We start from the raw sequence: 16,374 nt of genomic DNA, 5'->3' as shown, positions 1-16,374 counted from the left end.
TCTTCTACCAGTCCTATGGCAGGTGCAGGTTAACCAGTATGGCCTCCAGTGTGGTGAGCGGTTCTGTGTCTATGAACGCAGCCATTATCAGCGACACGCCCACAGCACTCCCATAAGGCAATGGGATAGGCGTACTAAGGGGGTCATTCAGACCCACTCGCGAGCGGCAGTACGCTCACAAGTGGGTCTATGTTCCCCACTGCGCATGCGCACGACGGAGGGAGCTCCGTCGTGCGCATGCGCGAGACCCGACGAGCGAACGACTTTCCATTGCTCCGGGTCTCGCACCAAAGGGGGCATGCTGTCGATGTTGATTGACAGCACGCCCCCTTTGGTGGCCGTGCCGGGGGTGTGCCTGCCAGACGTCTGAAGCCGGCCCCACTGACATCACTAGTGATGTCAGTGGGAGTGATTTTGGCTCTGATAGAGCCAAAATCACTAAAGGGCTTGCGGTTGTGAAACCCGACCACAGGGTTTCACTGGCAAGTCCGATGGTCGTGATGGCCAAGACCATCGCGACCATCTTGATGGACGCTCGTATATGCTGTGGGTGGTGACCCACAGCTATACGAGCGTCCAGGAGGACGCTCCATTTTAATGGAGGAGGGCCCTGATTCAGAGCGAGCGCTCTGGTCAGAGCGTCCGGCTCTGAATCAGGGCCTAAGTGAGAGATAAAGTGGATGGAGAAAAAGTACCAACCAGACAGCTCCTAACTGTCTTTTTACAAACGTAGACTGCAAAGTGACCGTGAGGAGCTTATTGGTTGTTACTTTGAGCGAGATGTACTAAAGGGGAAAATGCAGTTTTGGGGGGCTTAACCACATTTTTTTCATTTGTACAAAGAAGATGCATTCCAGTGATTCGTCCCGATGGATAACGCCATCTTCAGGTGACGTTACCCAATAGAGGCCTATAGGTTTCTTTTTGGGATGCCTCCCCTGAGAGGGATCCAATCAGATCCCTCCCCCCCCCCCCTGCAGCCCTCATGTGCAGAAAGATGCCAGAGGGAGTCCTGGGTGTTAATCTGGAATTCCCTGTATCTGGAGCCATCGCTAAGGACAGATCTTACCGGGACAGCTGTCCTTTGCGATATTCTAGATACATACCGCGGTAATCAACTGCAGTATGTACCCAATGAGAGGAGGGATGTACCGAGTTCTCTTTATCACTCGCCAAGACTTAGTACATCTCCCCCAATTACACCTTAATGCTAATGCCGTGGCCGATTTTAGTCATACAGAGGCGCCCACCAGCTGCTGCGCTAATCCCTCGCTGCGTGTATTAATATGCACAATTGGTCGCACCATCATCTTACATTGCACCAGCCCCAGGGAGGTGCAGATAATGCGTCTGAACATGGCCGCCTGTATCTTTAGATGAAGTCGCTGACCTTGACACGTCTGCGTCCTTTTAGCCACACCCCATGTTGCCCCACAGGAACGCCCACTGAAATCCCCAGCTTTTGTGTCCAAATTTGTTCAGCAGCTCCCAACTCCCAAAAGACTGAGAACCTTGGCTGCTTGCATGTGGCATTGCCATCGCGTGCACTTCTAAATCAGGGCCAACATCTTGGTGCCTACCTGTTACCTCCCATCCAGGACCACCCCTCACATTTCTGCTACCGTGCGTCTAAATGTGTACTGTGACTCTGTATAAGCAAAGTCGGGATGCATGCATGGCGCAACTCAGATGTATGCGCAGACGAAAATCATCGCTCGACTGCGTCCGACATCGCCGCTACATCTGACTCAGAAACAGGCCCCCTGTGTCTCTCATCAGCTACTGGTAAATTGATAGTTCTAAAGTATCCTCAGGCATTTGTAGTTCCCCCTCCGCCTTCTGTTTCGCTTCTCCCCCTCTTTTGCCCTCCCAGACCACAATAGAGTATTATAATTTGCTATTACTTCAGTGTAGAGCAGAGGCTCCCAAACGCGGTCCTCAAGGCTCCCCAACAGTGTAGGTTTTAGAGGTATCCATGATTGAGCGCATGTGGTTGAATCAAAATGACTGAGGTACTGTCACAGATGAAGGAATTGAGGCTGTGTTCCCGGGCTGGGTCTTGGGTCTGTTTTGTTTGGGTCAGGTATGCTCTGGAAAGAATTTGGTTTAATGAAGTTCCTGCGCATGTAGTAATATATTGGTTGAAGTGGCCTTTGAGTGAATACTGAAGGACGTCTGAATTCCGGCTTGGACCGTAGGATAACTGGACTCCAGATATACTGTAATGGAGGTCGGCTTATGCTCCGGGCAGGACCAGAGAGTAACTGGACTCCAGGTGTAATGGAGGATGGCTGGAACTCCGGGAAGGACCGGAGGATAAGTGGAGTCCAGGTGTAATGGAGGATGGCTGGAACTCCAGGCAGGACCGGAGGATAACTGGACTCCAGGTGTAATGGGGGACAGCTGGATACACAAAGAAGTGTAGCAATTGAAGAATCAGCAGATACACTTGGTGGAGCACAGTAAGGAAGCTCCCTAGATGAGGCTAAGAGTCCTGTTGCACTGGCAACTTGTTACTGCAGCAGGTATCCTTTTATAGAGGTTGCAGGAGGCTGGTTGGTGGAGAACTGTGAAGGAGCTGTTCCATTAGTGGAGGCGGAGTCACGTGGGCAAATCCAATATGGTGCGCCCATGGACCGGAGGGCAGCAGCCCAACCATGCAGAAGCTGGAGCTGGAGCAGAATAAAGGTGCCTGTGTCCAGGAGGGAGGATGCTGACGGAGCCAGCCGGAGAGGATGGAGCCGCTGCAGCATCCATGTGAGCACCCACAAAGGTAAGTAGCAGGGTCTGGTTCTGGGGTCTCTGTGGGGACTTGTGACAGGTACTAAATAAGTAATCTGTGCTCAACCTTGGATATTTCTAAAACCTGAACTGTTGGGGAGCCTTGTGGACCGTATTTGAGAACCTCTGGTGTAGAGGTTGCATAGGCATGTTGGATCTGAGCTATTGGGGACATATAACTGACAATCCTACAGCAAAGGTTGGGTAATCAATTAAATATTCCTGTGAAAAGTCTCCGCCTATCACATCAGTAGTGTGGTTACTATAGCTAAAGTGCCTTCTGTCTCCCATGAGCCCATAGGTGCACGATTATAATGTATGTTTGCTAACCCAGCAATAATTATACTTACGACAGATTATGTCAGATCTCCACTGGTCGAGGTCAGCTCCGGCTTCCTGACATGCAGCAGTGTAACCAGTCAGCAGTCGGCAGATAAGGTCCTCTCTTTCTCCATATGCACAAATGTCATAGACACAGTCCTGGAAGTAAGGGGTAGGGTCAACTAGGGCGTGGCACTTTCTAAAAGGTCCTTTTTTGTCCAGCACCATACCGCACTGCTTCAGGTTTTTCTTCTGTTCGACTTCCAACGGACGGAGATTAGTGCAGTTATTTTCCTTGACGATTTTGCATAAATCTGCATCTTCGCCTTCTCTCCAGCTATGACCAAAGAGAGTAATGTTAGGCTGCAGGTTACCTTCCCTGCTAATGAGTTCATCGTTTGTATTGTTGTTGAAGTTGCCACAGAGACCACACACTGATCCAGCGTAAGTGGAGGGGAGCGTCACGCCAACCCGAGCTTCCCAGTCAAATGTAACACGGATCCCATGGCTGGTCTGAATTATACACTGCCTTCCGGCCTTGGATATAGCAATATTGCCAACCGCTAGCCTCAGTGACACTGGCAGGTTAGATTTTACACCGTCCACCTGTAAAGAGAACAAAGAGTTAAGTAGCATAAAGAAAACGGACATGTTCAGCACTTACAATATTATCTTCAACGTTTAATTCCACTGGGAACACAGCAGAGATGAGTGATACTTTCATGTCCATTTAAGATTCAATACTATTATGGTCGGGAGCCAATTCTCATTCTGAAACGTGGCGGGCTACATTTTTGTTTGCATCCGTTTCTTTATGTAAGTTGTTGAAGTTATTTCCAATTTTACATGTGATGAGGAAAATAAAGTCAATTTACACTAATATTGGCCCTCATTCAGAGCCACTCGCTATTTGCGGTCGTTCGTTCTAAAACAAGGGGTGGCTATTCAAATGATCCGTTCGCAAATTGCAGTCTGTTCACACTACTAAGTCTGAACGAGCGAGCAAAACATACGCTCGTTTATTTGTTAAAAACGCCCCCTGGCCGCTCGCACCATACGTCATGTCCGCTATTTATTAGATTAATCGAGTACATCGTACAGCGTATGAACTGCTCGCTATTCTTGTGGTTGGTTTTTTCAACCGCTATTTTGCGAGCAGTTCTGAGTTAAAAAAACCAAGTGACGTGGTCAATGACGCTGCTGGATTAATTATGCACACCCTTAAAACGCCCGTTTTGACCTCTAAGCATGCCTGCGTTCTGATCTCCACTCCCCGTTTACAAGCACCTTCCCCTGTTACCACCCACATACGCCTCATTCTGTCACTCAAAATAGCAGGCACTCGCTATATAGCGTACAAACGATTTTCGGCCACACTGACTGGTTCGCGCATGCGTACTAAAAACCATACGCATGCGCAGATGTGCGAACATCGCTCGGAACGAGCTTACGGCCGCTAGCGAGCGGCTCTGAATGAGGACCATAGTCATCATTAACGCTACCGAAAGTTCCAAGCAGTCCATTAGTGTCACATGCTTTAGTGTTATCCTTATTTCCTGCAGCTGTGGTCGTAGGGCCGCTTGTTCCCGTGAAACAATGAAAATGTTCCCACACCCGCCGGCGCCACCATCTGGTCTGGCAGCTCCATACACTTTCCACTGCAATCGCAGTAAAGCGTGCAGTACATCACAAAAGAACAATTACACTGCGGTCATACACCATTGCCATTTATAAATGACTCTTAGGGCCTAATTCACATCCGTGACTGCGTCTAATGGCGGTCGCCTGTTTTTATGCAAATGCCACTAAACACCATTCCCTGTTATACATCCGTGGATACGAATGTGCAAGGAATGACACGCCCACTTTGAGCATCTGTAGATGCTGCATTACCACCTGATGCATCTTTAGATACCACCATCAGTCGTACTATCAACACTTCCGCCAGTCCAATGGCGAGTGCAGATTTTCTATCTGAGTATGGCATTCCAATGAGAACGATTGAGCATCTGTGTATAAAAACACTGGAGCTACAGGTCCAAAACACGCCCATAACACCCAGTTTCTGCCCAGGAACACCCAACACATTTCCAGACATTTCTGAAACTGGGCATTTTAATCGCAACAGCGTCTTGGTGCGTACACTGCATAATGCATATCGCCAAAAGAGTTTTTAGGGATTTCTCCATGCGCAAAGTAGCAAAAATTGATCAACTACGTGAAACTCGCCTTTGCATGCTGCTCTGAATCAGACCCTGAATGTCCTTTTGACGTGTTCTCAGAAGTGTATAATTCAGGTCTACCACAGTTTGACATTTGCTTCAAATTTGAACTTACCAAAACGACGTCCGGATATTCTCTAAGGACCTGGATTTCCCTTTCAAAGACCTTGAATGTAACAGCTGTGGTATAAGAGACAACAAGGCTTCCTTGATTCTCATTGCGCACAATGACTTGGAAATAGGGTAAATAACTTTTTGGCTTACAGAGCTCAGAGAGCAGGTACTGGCAAGCTCCCTGAAAGTCATAGTGAAAGTTATCGAACGTGATGTAGTGAGGGTCTCCAGAGCCGGTGCAGGTGCTGGTTGAGGTTGCGTAACAGTCCAGTATACCATCTTTGACAAAACATCGTTGTCCACTTGCACATTTGGTGTTGTAGCATCGAACCATACGAGTGTCTGGATCGCAGACACACTTCCTCTTGCAAACAGTGTCATCCCAGAATGAGGCACTTGGAGGATAAGAAAGTCCTTTGTAAGTGCAGCCACAGTTGTCTTGGGGTTGACATTTTCCCTCGATCATTACAAAGCCTGAATTACACTCACAGGTCTCTAGACAGGGCTCCGTGCATTTGGATGGAGCTTCTGGATCTTGGCACGTGGCGGGACAAGCGCTTCCTCTTTGGTTATAAGTGCTGTTACCGGGGCATTCCATAGCTGATAAAATATAAGAATAAATTAATTAGTCCTACTGTATATAAGCAATTATTTTGTATTATACACATACCTACATTTCTTTACTGAAAAGCCCTGTTCTCGCCAAACAGAAAAGCAGTAGAGAAAAATGGAGTCTATTCATCATCACTTACTTTCTACAAAAGCAGGGGAAAATTAACATTTTCACCTGCTTTTGTAGAAATTAAGTTATTGGGCCATTCATCAAAAAAGGAAATGCAGGAGATATCACAGATATCAGGAATGGCCCGCTGTCCCCATACACTAGTATCACAGATATTTCCTGCTTACCTTTCTCTCCCGGAATGGCCCGCTGTCCCCATACACTAGTATCACAGATATTTCCTGCTTACCTTTCTCTCCCGGAATGGCCCGCTGTCCCCATACACTAGTATCACAGATATCTCCTGCTTACCTTCCTCTCCCGGAATGGCCCACTGTCCCCATACACTAGTATCACAGATATCTCCTGCTTACCTTCCTCTCCCGGAATGGCCCACTGTCCCCATACACTAGTATCACAGATATCTCCTGCTTACCTTCCTCTCCCGGAATGGCCCACTGTCCCCATACACTAGTATCACAGATATCTCCTGCTTACCTCCCTCTTCTGTAATGGCCCACTGTCCCCATACACTAATATCACAGATATCTCCTACTTACCTTCCTCTCCCGGAATGGCCGCTGTCCCCATACACTAGTATCACAGATATCTCCTACTTACCTTCCTCTCCTGGAATGGCCGCTGTCCCCATACACTAGTATCACAGATATCTCCTACTTACCTTCCTCTCCCGGAATGGCCGCTGTCCCCATACACTAGTAGCACAGATATCTCCTGCTTACCTTTCTCTCCTGGAATGGCCCGCTGTCCCCATACACTAGTAACACAGATACCTCCTGCTTACCTTCCTCTCCCGGAATGGCCGCTGTCCCCATACATTAGTATCACAGATATCTCCTGCTTACCTTCTTCTCCTGGAATGGCCCGCTGTCCCCATACACTAGTATCACAGATATCTCCTGCTTACCTTTCTCTCCCAGAATGGCCGCTTTTCCCATACACTAGTAACACAGATATCTCCTGCTTACCTTCCTCTCCCGGAATGGCCCGCTGTCCCCATACACTAGTATCACAGATATCTCCTGCTTACCTTTCTCTCCCGGAATGGCCCGCTGTCCCCATACATTAGTATCACAGATATCTCCTGCTTACCTTTCTCTGACGGAAAGGCCCACTGTCCCCATACACTAGTATCACAGATATCTCCTGCTTACCTTCCTCTCCCGGATTGTCCCTCTGTCCCCATACATTAGTATCACAGATATCTCCTGCTTACCTTTCTCTAACGGAAAGGCCCACTGTCCCCATACACTAGTATCACAGATATCTCCTGCTTACCTTTCTCTGACGGAAAGGCCCACTGTCCCCATACACTAGTATGGGGACAGAATTCATCAAGGTCTGACAATACAATATTTTCGGAGCTTTACGGCGGGAGCATTCACCATCTTCAGAAGAAGGATTCTTCCAGATCCTCCACCCTTGTCTGCCTCCTTCTGCCGGACGCCAGGGCTTTTGTGCGCATGCGTGACCTGTAGGGAAGGAACGGGTAGCGGGAGAAAACACCATCTGATGATGGTGAATGCTCCCGCAGTAAAGCTCTGAAAATATTGCAGGTCACGCAGGTGCACTAGTGAAAGAAGCAGTGAAAGCATTCGGGGAGATAGATGATTTTCGGATCAGCTGTCTCCGCGCTGGAGCAATGATGAATTGCTCCAGCGCTCGCGTGCCATTCCGGCCCCGATAATTAACATAATGAATAGAGCCCATTGTGTATGAGATGATGAGTCACTCTTTATTATACCTCCAACAGAACCTCAAGGTGACACTGTCACAGAGGAGAAGACGTGTTTGTACTTACGGCATCCCGTTCGACTCCTCCATTCGCCAACCTGTATACCTTCTCTTGCACATGCATCGCTGTAAGCTTTCAATGCCTGGCACAAAATCTGGTTGAAGCCTTGGTTTAGGCACAGATCATAGACACAGTTATCCTTGTACACCCCGGGGTCAATTTTTTCATGACATACTTTGAAGGGTCCATCAGTACTTCTGAGGATGCCACAACTCTTACTACTTCCATACAGTAACTTTTGTTCAGGGGTGCAAGTCACGCACGGCCCATTGCAGTCATCCCAGCATGACGCATCGCTGTTGTCATTAACTTTCCAAAGTTTACCATATTCTATAGGACTTAATGCCACGCCTCCTTTAGTGAGGTCATCGCTTTGGTTGTCATTATAATTGCCACACAAACCACAGACATTGTTATAGTAGCTCCCGGGAACAATGATTTTCAGGAGAATGTCCCAGTCATAGAGGACTTTAAGTTTAAAGTCTGTTTGAAGAATCAAAGATGTTCCACTTTGGGATATCGTCAGCTTCCCATCTAACAGCTGGGCTGGAAGCTGAGACTTTTGATTATTTATCTAAAATAAAAATAATAAATATATCAATTCTAATGGGAAACAATTATAACAATATTGATCTAACTATTTATTTCACGCAACAATATAAACATGTCACTATCACTAGTACCAAAATGGTGCCATTATGAATAAAGTATATAAATAACAAAATTATAAGTGTTGGTTCGTCAATGATATAAAACACCTGCAGTATTACAAAGTATTTCAGATATATCATCTGTGTGTTGCAGCCTTGCAGGTCCCCTAAATGATTTCTGCGATGCCCAAGCTCTCTATATATGGTAAGTACATCACTGTGGTCCTGTCATGTATATAAATTGGGAATACACAGTGGTTCATAGATGCATGAAATGCCATTCGCTGCTACAATCCCGTAATAAACTGACTTGCATAAATATACTAATGGTCTCAGCCGCCTTCTTGGGCACAGAGACACCCTCTGACTGCATCTAACATCCGCAGCTTACCTGCAAAACCATCACATTGAACCTCTCAGTAAGCCTATGCTGTCTCAGAAAGAACGGCTCACCTAGGATGCCAGGGTCTCTCCAGCTGTGTACGAATTTGCAGAACCCCAGAAAATGGTCCCGTTGTGCCTGCATTTTCCTAGCCACGCCCTATTACCTCCCCCAAACACTGACCAGCTGTCACTCACTTTGTGAAAAAATCCTCTCTTTGATTGGCGTCGCTAACCTATAGCTGAGCGTGCGCAGTGCGGCTTGGGCGCATGCATACTACCAATAAGTCGTTCCCCTGGGTCTGACAACAACATTGCATTCATCTGTGAATCAGGCATCTGAAGACTCAGCAATGGATCAGCTGTGTTAGTATCAGACATTTGAGTGACCCTCAGGTTACTCAGGGTGTCCAGGTAAATCATGCTGCTGAGGCCAGTGACGCTGCATCCAAGGAGGCAGACCTTGGCTTTGGTACGCCCAGAGAATGAGGCCAAAAGCATCACCGTCTTCTGGAACGCTCACTGTCACCGCCCCATCGCCACCCCAAGGGCAGCAGCGTGTCAATCATGCTGCGGGTTTTGAGGCACTACAACCAACATTGCAGAAATAGATCCCTTGTGGTAGGGTCTCGTGGCCGCAAGCCCCAGAGAGATTTCAGCTCTCACAGAGCCGAAATCTCTCCCACTGACATCACTCATGGGAACGCCTCCGTTTGGGCAGCCACTCCCCTGGCCCGCCCACCAAAGGGGGCGTGCTGTCACTCAACATCGACAGCACGCCCCCTTTGGTACAAGACCCGGAGCGACGGTTGCCCGTCGCTATCCGGGTCTCGCGCATGCGCACGACGGAGCCCTCTCCGTCATGCGCATGCGTACTGGGCCACCATCGACCACCAAGACCACCACCAGGCCCTAAATCCATAGGGGAAAAAAAGACAATCTTGGAGGATTGTATTGGAGTCTGTGTGCACATTTACTATAACAGTATGGAACGTTACCTGCATCTTGTCTATCTTGTTCATACAGTAGATACAGCTTTCTGTGGAAATATATTTACTGTAACACATATATGTCACCTGCAAATGACCCTGTGACAATCATGTAGATCATACAGTAATAAGTCTTGTCTGCTGTTCTTGTAATATGTACCATCTCTGTGCCTTGGTACCAGCTACTGGGATTATTGATCCACTGTACCAGAGCTAACGATCTAAGTGGCCCTACGTGAATGTGGGGGATTAAGGTGACCCAAGACAGGTAATATCACAACCTCTATGGCTACTCTGTCTAACTGTCCATCTATAGTCTGTATTCACACTTTCCTCCCTTGTGTGGTATTGTACCTAGGAACGCCATGAGACGTGCGCTGACCCCCGTGTTTTGGTTTTACTTTTGGATCTGAATTTATCTTCATCTTTTGGTTTTTCAAAATCACCCCTGCAGTGTTTTGGTTTGAGTTTTGGATCTGGAACTAAAATCATGTAATTTTTGCCATCCAAAACCCGGAAGTCGAATTTAAAATCCAAATTCTGAACCAATGGAACATCAGTATTGCATCTCTGATTTATCCGGACCTCTTCAGGAGATTAGAACCGTGAGTCGGATCTGTCCACATTCATGAAATTCAGGTCTAAAAACTAACACTTTTGTAGTGACGGCGGGAAATAGGTGGACGATTCTCCCTGCATGCTGGCCCAGCTTACAGGGAGAATCGTCAGCCTGCCTCCCAGCCATTCAGTCAGTGGCCGGTGGAAGCCCATGGGACTGATCCCCTCCTCCGCAGCATACTACATCCAGGCAGCGGTGCGGACGTCAGGCGATGATGTCATGATGCTGCCGTCAATGCCGTTTGACTGTCAACTCTGCGGTGTACCTGGAGAAGCAGCAGCAGGACAGAGGAGCTCCGAGCACAAAAGAGCAGGGGAAGACAGGGAACTTTGATGGCAGAGGACAATGCAAGGCAGAGCTGTGGGGACAATGCAAGACAGGGGACAAAGGGGAGAAGACAATAATAGACAGAGGGGAGAGGACAATGCAAAACAGAGGGAAGATGAGAGGGATCAAGAAAGACAGAGAGAAGAGGACAATGCAGGGCAGAGAGGAAAGAACAATGCAGGACAGAGGACAGAGAGGAGGTTATAAAACAAAATATAGAAGGCAGGGGGGTGGGGTAGTGTTGTCACCCATCCTGTATTATACATAGGCTTGCCATAATATTCTTTTAATCCGGGACTCATTTGGCTAATTAATACCAGGTGAAATTCAGACATGAATTAAGCCAGCCACAGAACCTGTGTTATTCATATGTGTCTCAAATTAAAGGGATAATATGGCAAGCCTATGCACACTGCTGTTTGCAGCACCACCAAGACCAAGAGATTCACGCTGCATGGCCACACAACACAGCAGCAGCGTGCAGGCAATGGCTGAGGACTGAGCGCATATGCAACAGCAGCACAGCATTTCCCTACCCCCATGGGATGGATCCTTGGCTGCCATAAAGGTGGAATTTAGAGGCTGGAGTGACAGGGGGCAGTAGGCAGTGGAGAGACACAGAAGACGGGAGGCTGAAGAGACACAGAGAACAGGAGACTGGAGAGACGCAGGAGACAGGAGGCTGGAGAGACACAAGGGCAGGAGGCATGAGAGACAAGTGGCAGGAGGCATGAGAGACAAGTGGCAGGAGGCATGAGAGACAAGTGGCAGGAGGCTGGAGAGACAAGTGGCAGGAGGCTGGAGAGACAAGTGGCAGGAGACTGGAGAGACAAGTGGCTGGAGGCTGGAGAGACAATTGGCAGCAGGCTGGAGAGACAAGTGGCAGGAGGCTGGAGAGACAATTGGCAGGAGGCTGGAGAGACAAGTGGCAGGAGGCTGGAGAGACAAGTGGCTGGAGGCTGGAGAGACAATTGGCAGGAGGCTGGAGAGACAAGTGGCAGGAGGCTGGAGAGACAAGTGGCAGAAGGCTGGAGAGACAAGTGGCAGGAGGCTGGAGAGACAAGTGGCAGGAGGCTGGAGAGATGCAGGAGACAGGAGGCTGCAGAAACACAAGGGCAGGAGGCTGGAGAGACAAGTGGCAGGAGGCTGGAGAGACAAGTGGCTGGAGGCTGGAGAGATGCAGGAGACAGGAGGCTGCAGAAACACAAGGGCAGGAGGCTGGAGAGACAAGTGGCAGGAGGCTGGAGAGACAAGTGGCAGGAGGCTGGAGAGACAAGTGGCTGGAGGCTGGAGAGACAATTGGCAGGAGGCTGGAGAGACAAGTGGCAGGAGGCTGGAGAGACAAGACACTGTAAATTCCAAATCCTCTCCTGTGTATGTTGATCATTAGAATAGTATCTGTATTTTATTTGGGTATTGTCGATGCTCGCTGTACTGTGTATCAGTAACTAGAATCCTTTCTGTATTGTATACAGTTTAAGGAATGCTCAGTTTCTAATAGTGGTCACTACAATAGTCTCTGCTTTGTCAGATGAGAATCGTAGGTATTATATTTGTTTATAGCTTTTTGACAGAACAATATGTCATTCCCGATTTTAAGCCACACCCACATTAGATAAACCACACCTATAGCAGTTAAGTCACACCCATTTTTTTGAATTGCAATTTGCCAGGGCCACTTGCTTATGTTTGCCCCCCAGACTGAAAGTTGCCAGACAGCCCCTGACAGTAAGTATACCTGCTATGGCAGTTATTGGGTATTGAACTATTGGGTATTTATATTCATTGTAAAGTTGTTGCATCTACATTTAAGTCAGGACCAGTTATAGCAATTTAGAAAGAAAAAAAGGTTATTAATTGAAAAAAACAAATTGACATCACCCAACACTTACCCTCACTACACCGTATTCAGACCTGAAGCCAGTTATATTAAATCCGTACACCTGAATGTTGACTGATTTGAGGTAAGATACTTGAGACGTAGCTCTGTTTTCATTCATGGTCTCGACATTGAAATAAGGAAGGTCAGTATTGGAGCTACAGGTCTTGGCCATGGTGTATGAGCAGGTCCCCTGGAAATCGTAGTTCTTTCCATCGAAGGTGTGGTAATGAGGGTCTCCCCATGCCCAGCATGTGGCCACTGCATTTGATAGGCAAACGGCTTTACCGTGAACGATCTTACAGACTTCTTTCCTGTTGCACTTCACTTGGGTGCAGGAGGGCCGGGAGGAGCCTGTGTAACGGAACAGAATATATCAGAGGCATAGGCTACAGATTAGCAGATTGGAATTGTGTTAACTAAAGAGTGGACATAAAAAGTAGAAATAAATAAATTAATAAAACACAAAAATCAAATCATTCATCCTTTATGGAAATATTATATAAACTGTATGCAGTCATGAAGTCAGCATTGGCAATGTTGCTATTTATCATGTCAACACCTGAGTATTAACAGTTATGATTTTGACATGGTTAAAATGTCAACATTATGAATGTCAACATGGACACAGTTTTGATATATGAAATTTCGACATTGTCAAAACATTAGGCTTAGGTTTAGTGGTTAGGGATAGACTTACTGCAGAAGCACACTGTCGACATTTTGACCATGTTGGCTTATCATCAGTGTCGACATAATGAATGGCAACATTTCTTGTGCTTCATGTATGGTATACCCACATAGGTGGCGATGCAGAGTTGTATGCACGCCCATTTGTGGTGCATATCTTGTGAATTTGTACTTCACATGCCCTGGACCTGAGCGCACCCAAGTACTGGATCGCATTTCAGTCACATCAATAATTATGACTGAAGAGGCAAAACTGGATGGTAATGGGGCATTCTCAATAAACAAAGTGCATTGAGGGCGCGTTCACACAATTGCGGTCTCTGCAGAATTGGAAATACGCAACAATATTCCTTCTTGTAGGGGTATCATTTTCACCTAGTATTGGGCAGGTTCAAGTCCGCACTTGTGATGAATACAGTTGTAGTAAATCAGGCGCATGCAAGTGGAGTACAACTCAAGAAATAGGGGTAACTATTTTTCCGTGAAGCCATCTTTTAAGCACAATACCCCCAATTTACTTGCAACTCTGCTCCAGGCCCACAAAATGTAAGGAGCAAATGTGAGATAGTTGAAATTAGGGATGTGCAGGCTTGGATTAGTACGGATTTTCCAGCCAAGTTCATATTTTTCTTGCCAGAAATCGGGTCTCAGAAAGAGGCAAAATTTCATCTTTCATGGACAAACATTATCATTCCTAGACAAAAGTCCATGAAAGATGATGTTTTGCCTCTTTCTGAGACCCGATTTTTGGCGGAAAAAATCCAAACTTGGCTGGAAAATCCAAACTCTGAGCCAGCACATCCCTAGTTGAAATCCCAGCTGTCAGGTTGCCGGCGCTCAGAATGCCAGAATCCAGACACCAATCAGAACCCCAGTGCTGGCACCCCCAAGTAAGGTTAGGTTTAGGCAATAGAGGCTGGGTTAGGCACTGGAGGGGGAGGGTTATGTTTAGGCAGTAGTGGGGAGGGTTATGTTTAGGCACATGGGGCAGAGGTTTGGTTTAGGGTGCAGGGAGTTAGGGTTATAAGTAAGGTTAGGATACTTACCGGCAGGTATCAGTAGCCTAACCCTGTCGGGATGCTGAGTCGGGATTCTGACCGCCAGGATTCCAAGTGCCACCATCTCTTACCCAAGCCAATGTAATATTCAGGTTGGTTTTGCCATTTATATGATTGCCCCTTTAAAACATTGGGCAGACTCGTCAGATACTCACTGATGCCAGCATCACACAGGCTATTACATTTACGGGAAGCAGACGGGAAGCCGACAGACTGATCTCCCGACCGTCAGCTTCCCGACTGTGTAATCTCAGCAAGGGGTTAAATGACAGGCGTCAAGATCCCGACACCTGTCATTTTACCTACGCCAGGAGCCCGACACCTGGCTTACCGATCGAAGGTAAACCGGCCGTGGACAGAGGTGGGGGGGTGTAGGGTTAGGTTTAGAGTACCGGGGAAGACTTAGGGTTAGGCACCCACCCAGGAGTTTAGGGATAGGCTAGGGGAAGGGAAGGGTAGGGTTAGGAACCCCTGGGGGGAGGTTATGGTTAGGCACCCCTCCGGGGGACTTAGGTTTAGGCAGCGGGGAAGGGGGGTTAGGGTTAGGCACTTGGAGGAGGGTTAGGGGGTAGAATATGGTAGGAAATACTTACCTTGGGACGGTCTTGATTGTCACTGCTGCCGGGATGCCGCTGTCGGGATTTGAACCACTGGCCGTGCGGTGGTTCATACTGAATCCACATTTACCCCTGTACCTGCACATATCCCAGGTAACGCACACCCAATTGCAGACCTGTGCTGCTTGTTGATGACAACACACAGACACTTACCGCCAATACAGACAGCTGATTCTGCATAGGAATTTGATGAAGAGATCCCTTCTATACTGAGACCAAAAGGGCTTTTGCTACTTTCAAATATGTAGGGTTTTAAGTTTGACGTCAGTGGGAACTCCCCCCAAGAATACTGAGTCCCTGGAATGGTCTTCCAGCTGATGTCCTCCAGTGGGGCTTTATTCACACTTAGTTCTTTCAAAGCTGCTGTTTCAGCCACAAAAAGGACTTCATTACTGAAATGTTCCAGACCAACCACTTTGAATGAAGTGCAGAAAGAGGTTACATCTGGGACAGTCATAAGAGCTGTATCATACTCTATTGAACCTTTGTGACCCCCAGTACTGTAATACATCACTTGAATCCCTTCAGTCGAATTGATAAAGATTGGAGCATTTGCTTGGAGTTCAATTGCTATCACATCACTCGCGTTCAGTGTCTTCTTCTCCATCAAAGACCCAGCCTGATAGGTCACTTGTGTGTTTTGAGTTCCTGCCATTACGTATACCAGGTCGTACTTGCTCTGGAATGAGACTGTTGGTATAAAGTACGTAGTTCCCCAAATATACAAAGCCTGCAGCTGTTCATAGATGTGATTGCATCTGGTGAACTTCATGGAGCAGGTGTGACCACTCAGGACAGTAACCTTTTTGGAGGAAACAATCTTGGAGCCGCTCAGATCATCCTCACTCTGGAATTGTATCACCTCATAGTCGTCAAGCTTAAAAGTGAAGGTCTTCCCTTTGTCGTAGTTTTTGCCCAGGTAGTTTAGTGTTCCAGTGGGAGTGATTGTTATTGACGTAGAAGGCTCCTTGGCAATTATAGCAAACTCTTTGAAGGAACCATCAGGAGGTGTGAAAACATAATACTCCGTTCCCCATTCCTGCAGAATGAAAAGGATCATTTAAAACCAGAGATAGAAAATAAAGATGCCATCTAAGTTCCATATTTGAAATGGGAAGATCGCTACATACTGTACAAGCTTATTCCACCTCTTGGCCTCAACACTCAGTTTAGTAATAATTATATTTTT

The 16,374-nt window shown here is 47.3% G+C and overlaps 1 protein-coding gene across 1 annotated transcript in view; it reads right to left on the bottom strand.

Annotated features, from left to right (window-relative positions):
• Nucleotides 1-16,374, bottom strand: part of LOC148453841 (IgGFc-binding protein-like) — a 73,981-nt gene that overhangs the window by 45,281 nt on the left and 12,326 nt on the right. Inside the window, exons 3-7 of the mRNA XM_088461613.1 lie at nt 15,339-16,224; nt 12,834-13,174; nt 7,982-8,549; nt 5,440-6,038; nt 3,132-3,708 (exon numbers count right to left, since the gene is read on the bottom strand). Of these exons, the coding sequence (XP_088317739.1) occupies nt 3,132-3,708; nt 5,440-6,038; nt 7,982-8,549; nt 12,834-13,174; nt 15,339-16,224 (2,971 nt within the window). The remainder of the gene's footprint in view (nt 1-3,131; nt 3,709-5,439; nt 6,039-7,981; nt 8,550-12,833; nt 13,175-15,338; nt 16,225-16,374) is intronic.

The sequence above is a fragment of the Taudactylus pleione genome, unplaced genomic scaffold, assembly GCF_031769625.1.
Source record: "Taudactylus pleione unplaced genomic scaffold, aTauple2 ptg001080l, whole genome shotgun sequence".
NCBI lineage: Eukaryota > Metazoa > Chordata > Amphibia > Anura > Myobatrachidae > Taudactylus > Taudactylus pleione.
The sequence above is the reverse complement of the archived record's forward strand: the minus strand, read 5'-3'. Positions and strand labels throughout refer to the sequence as shown.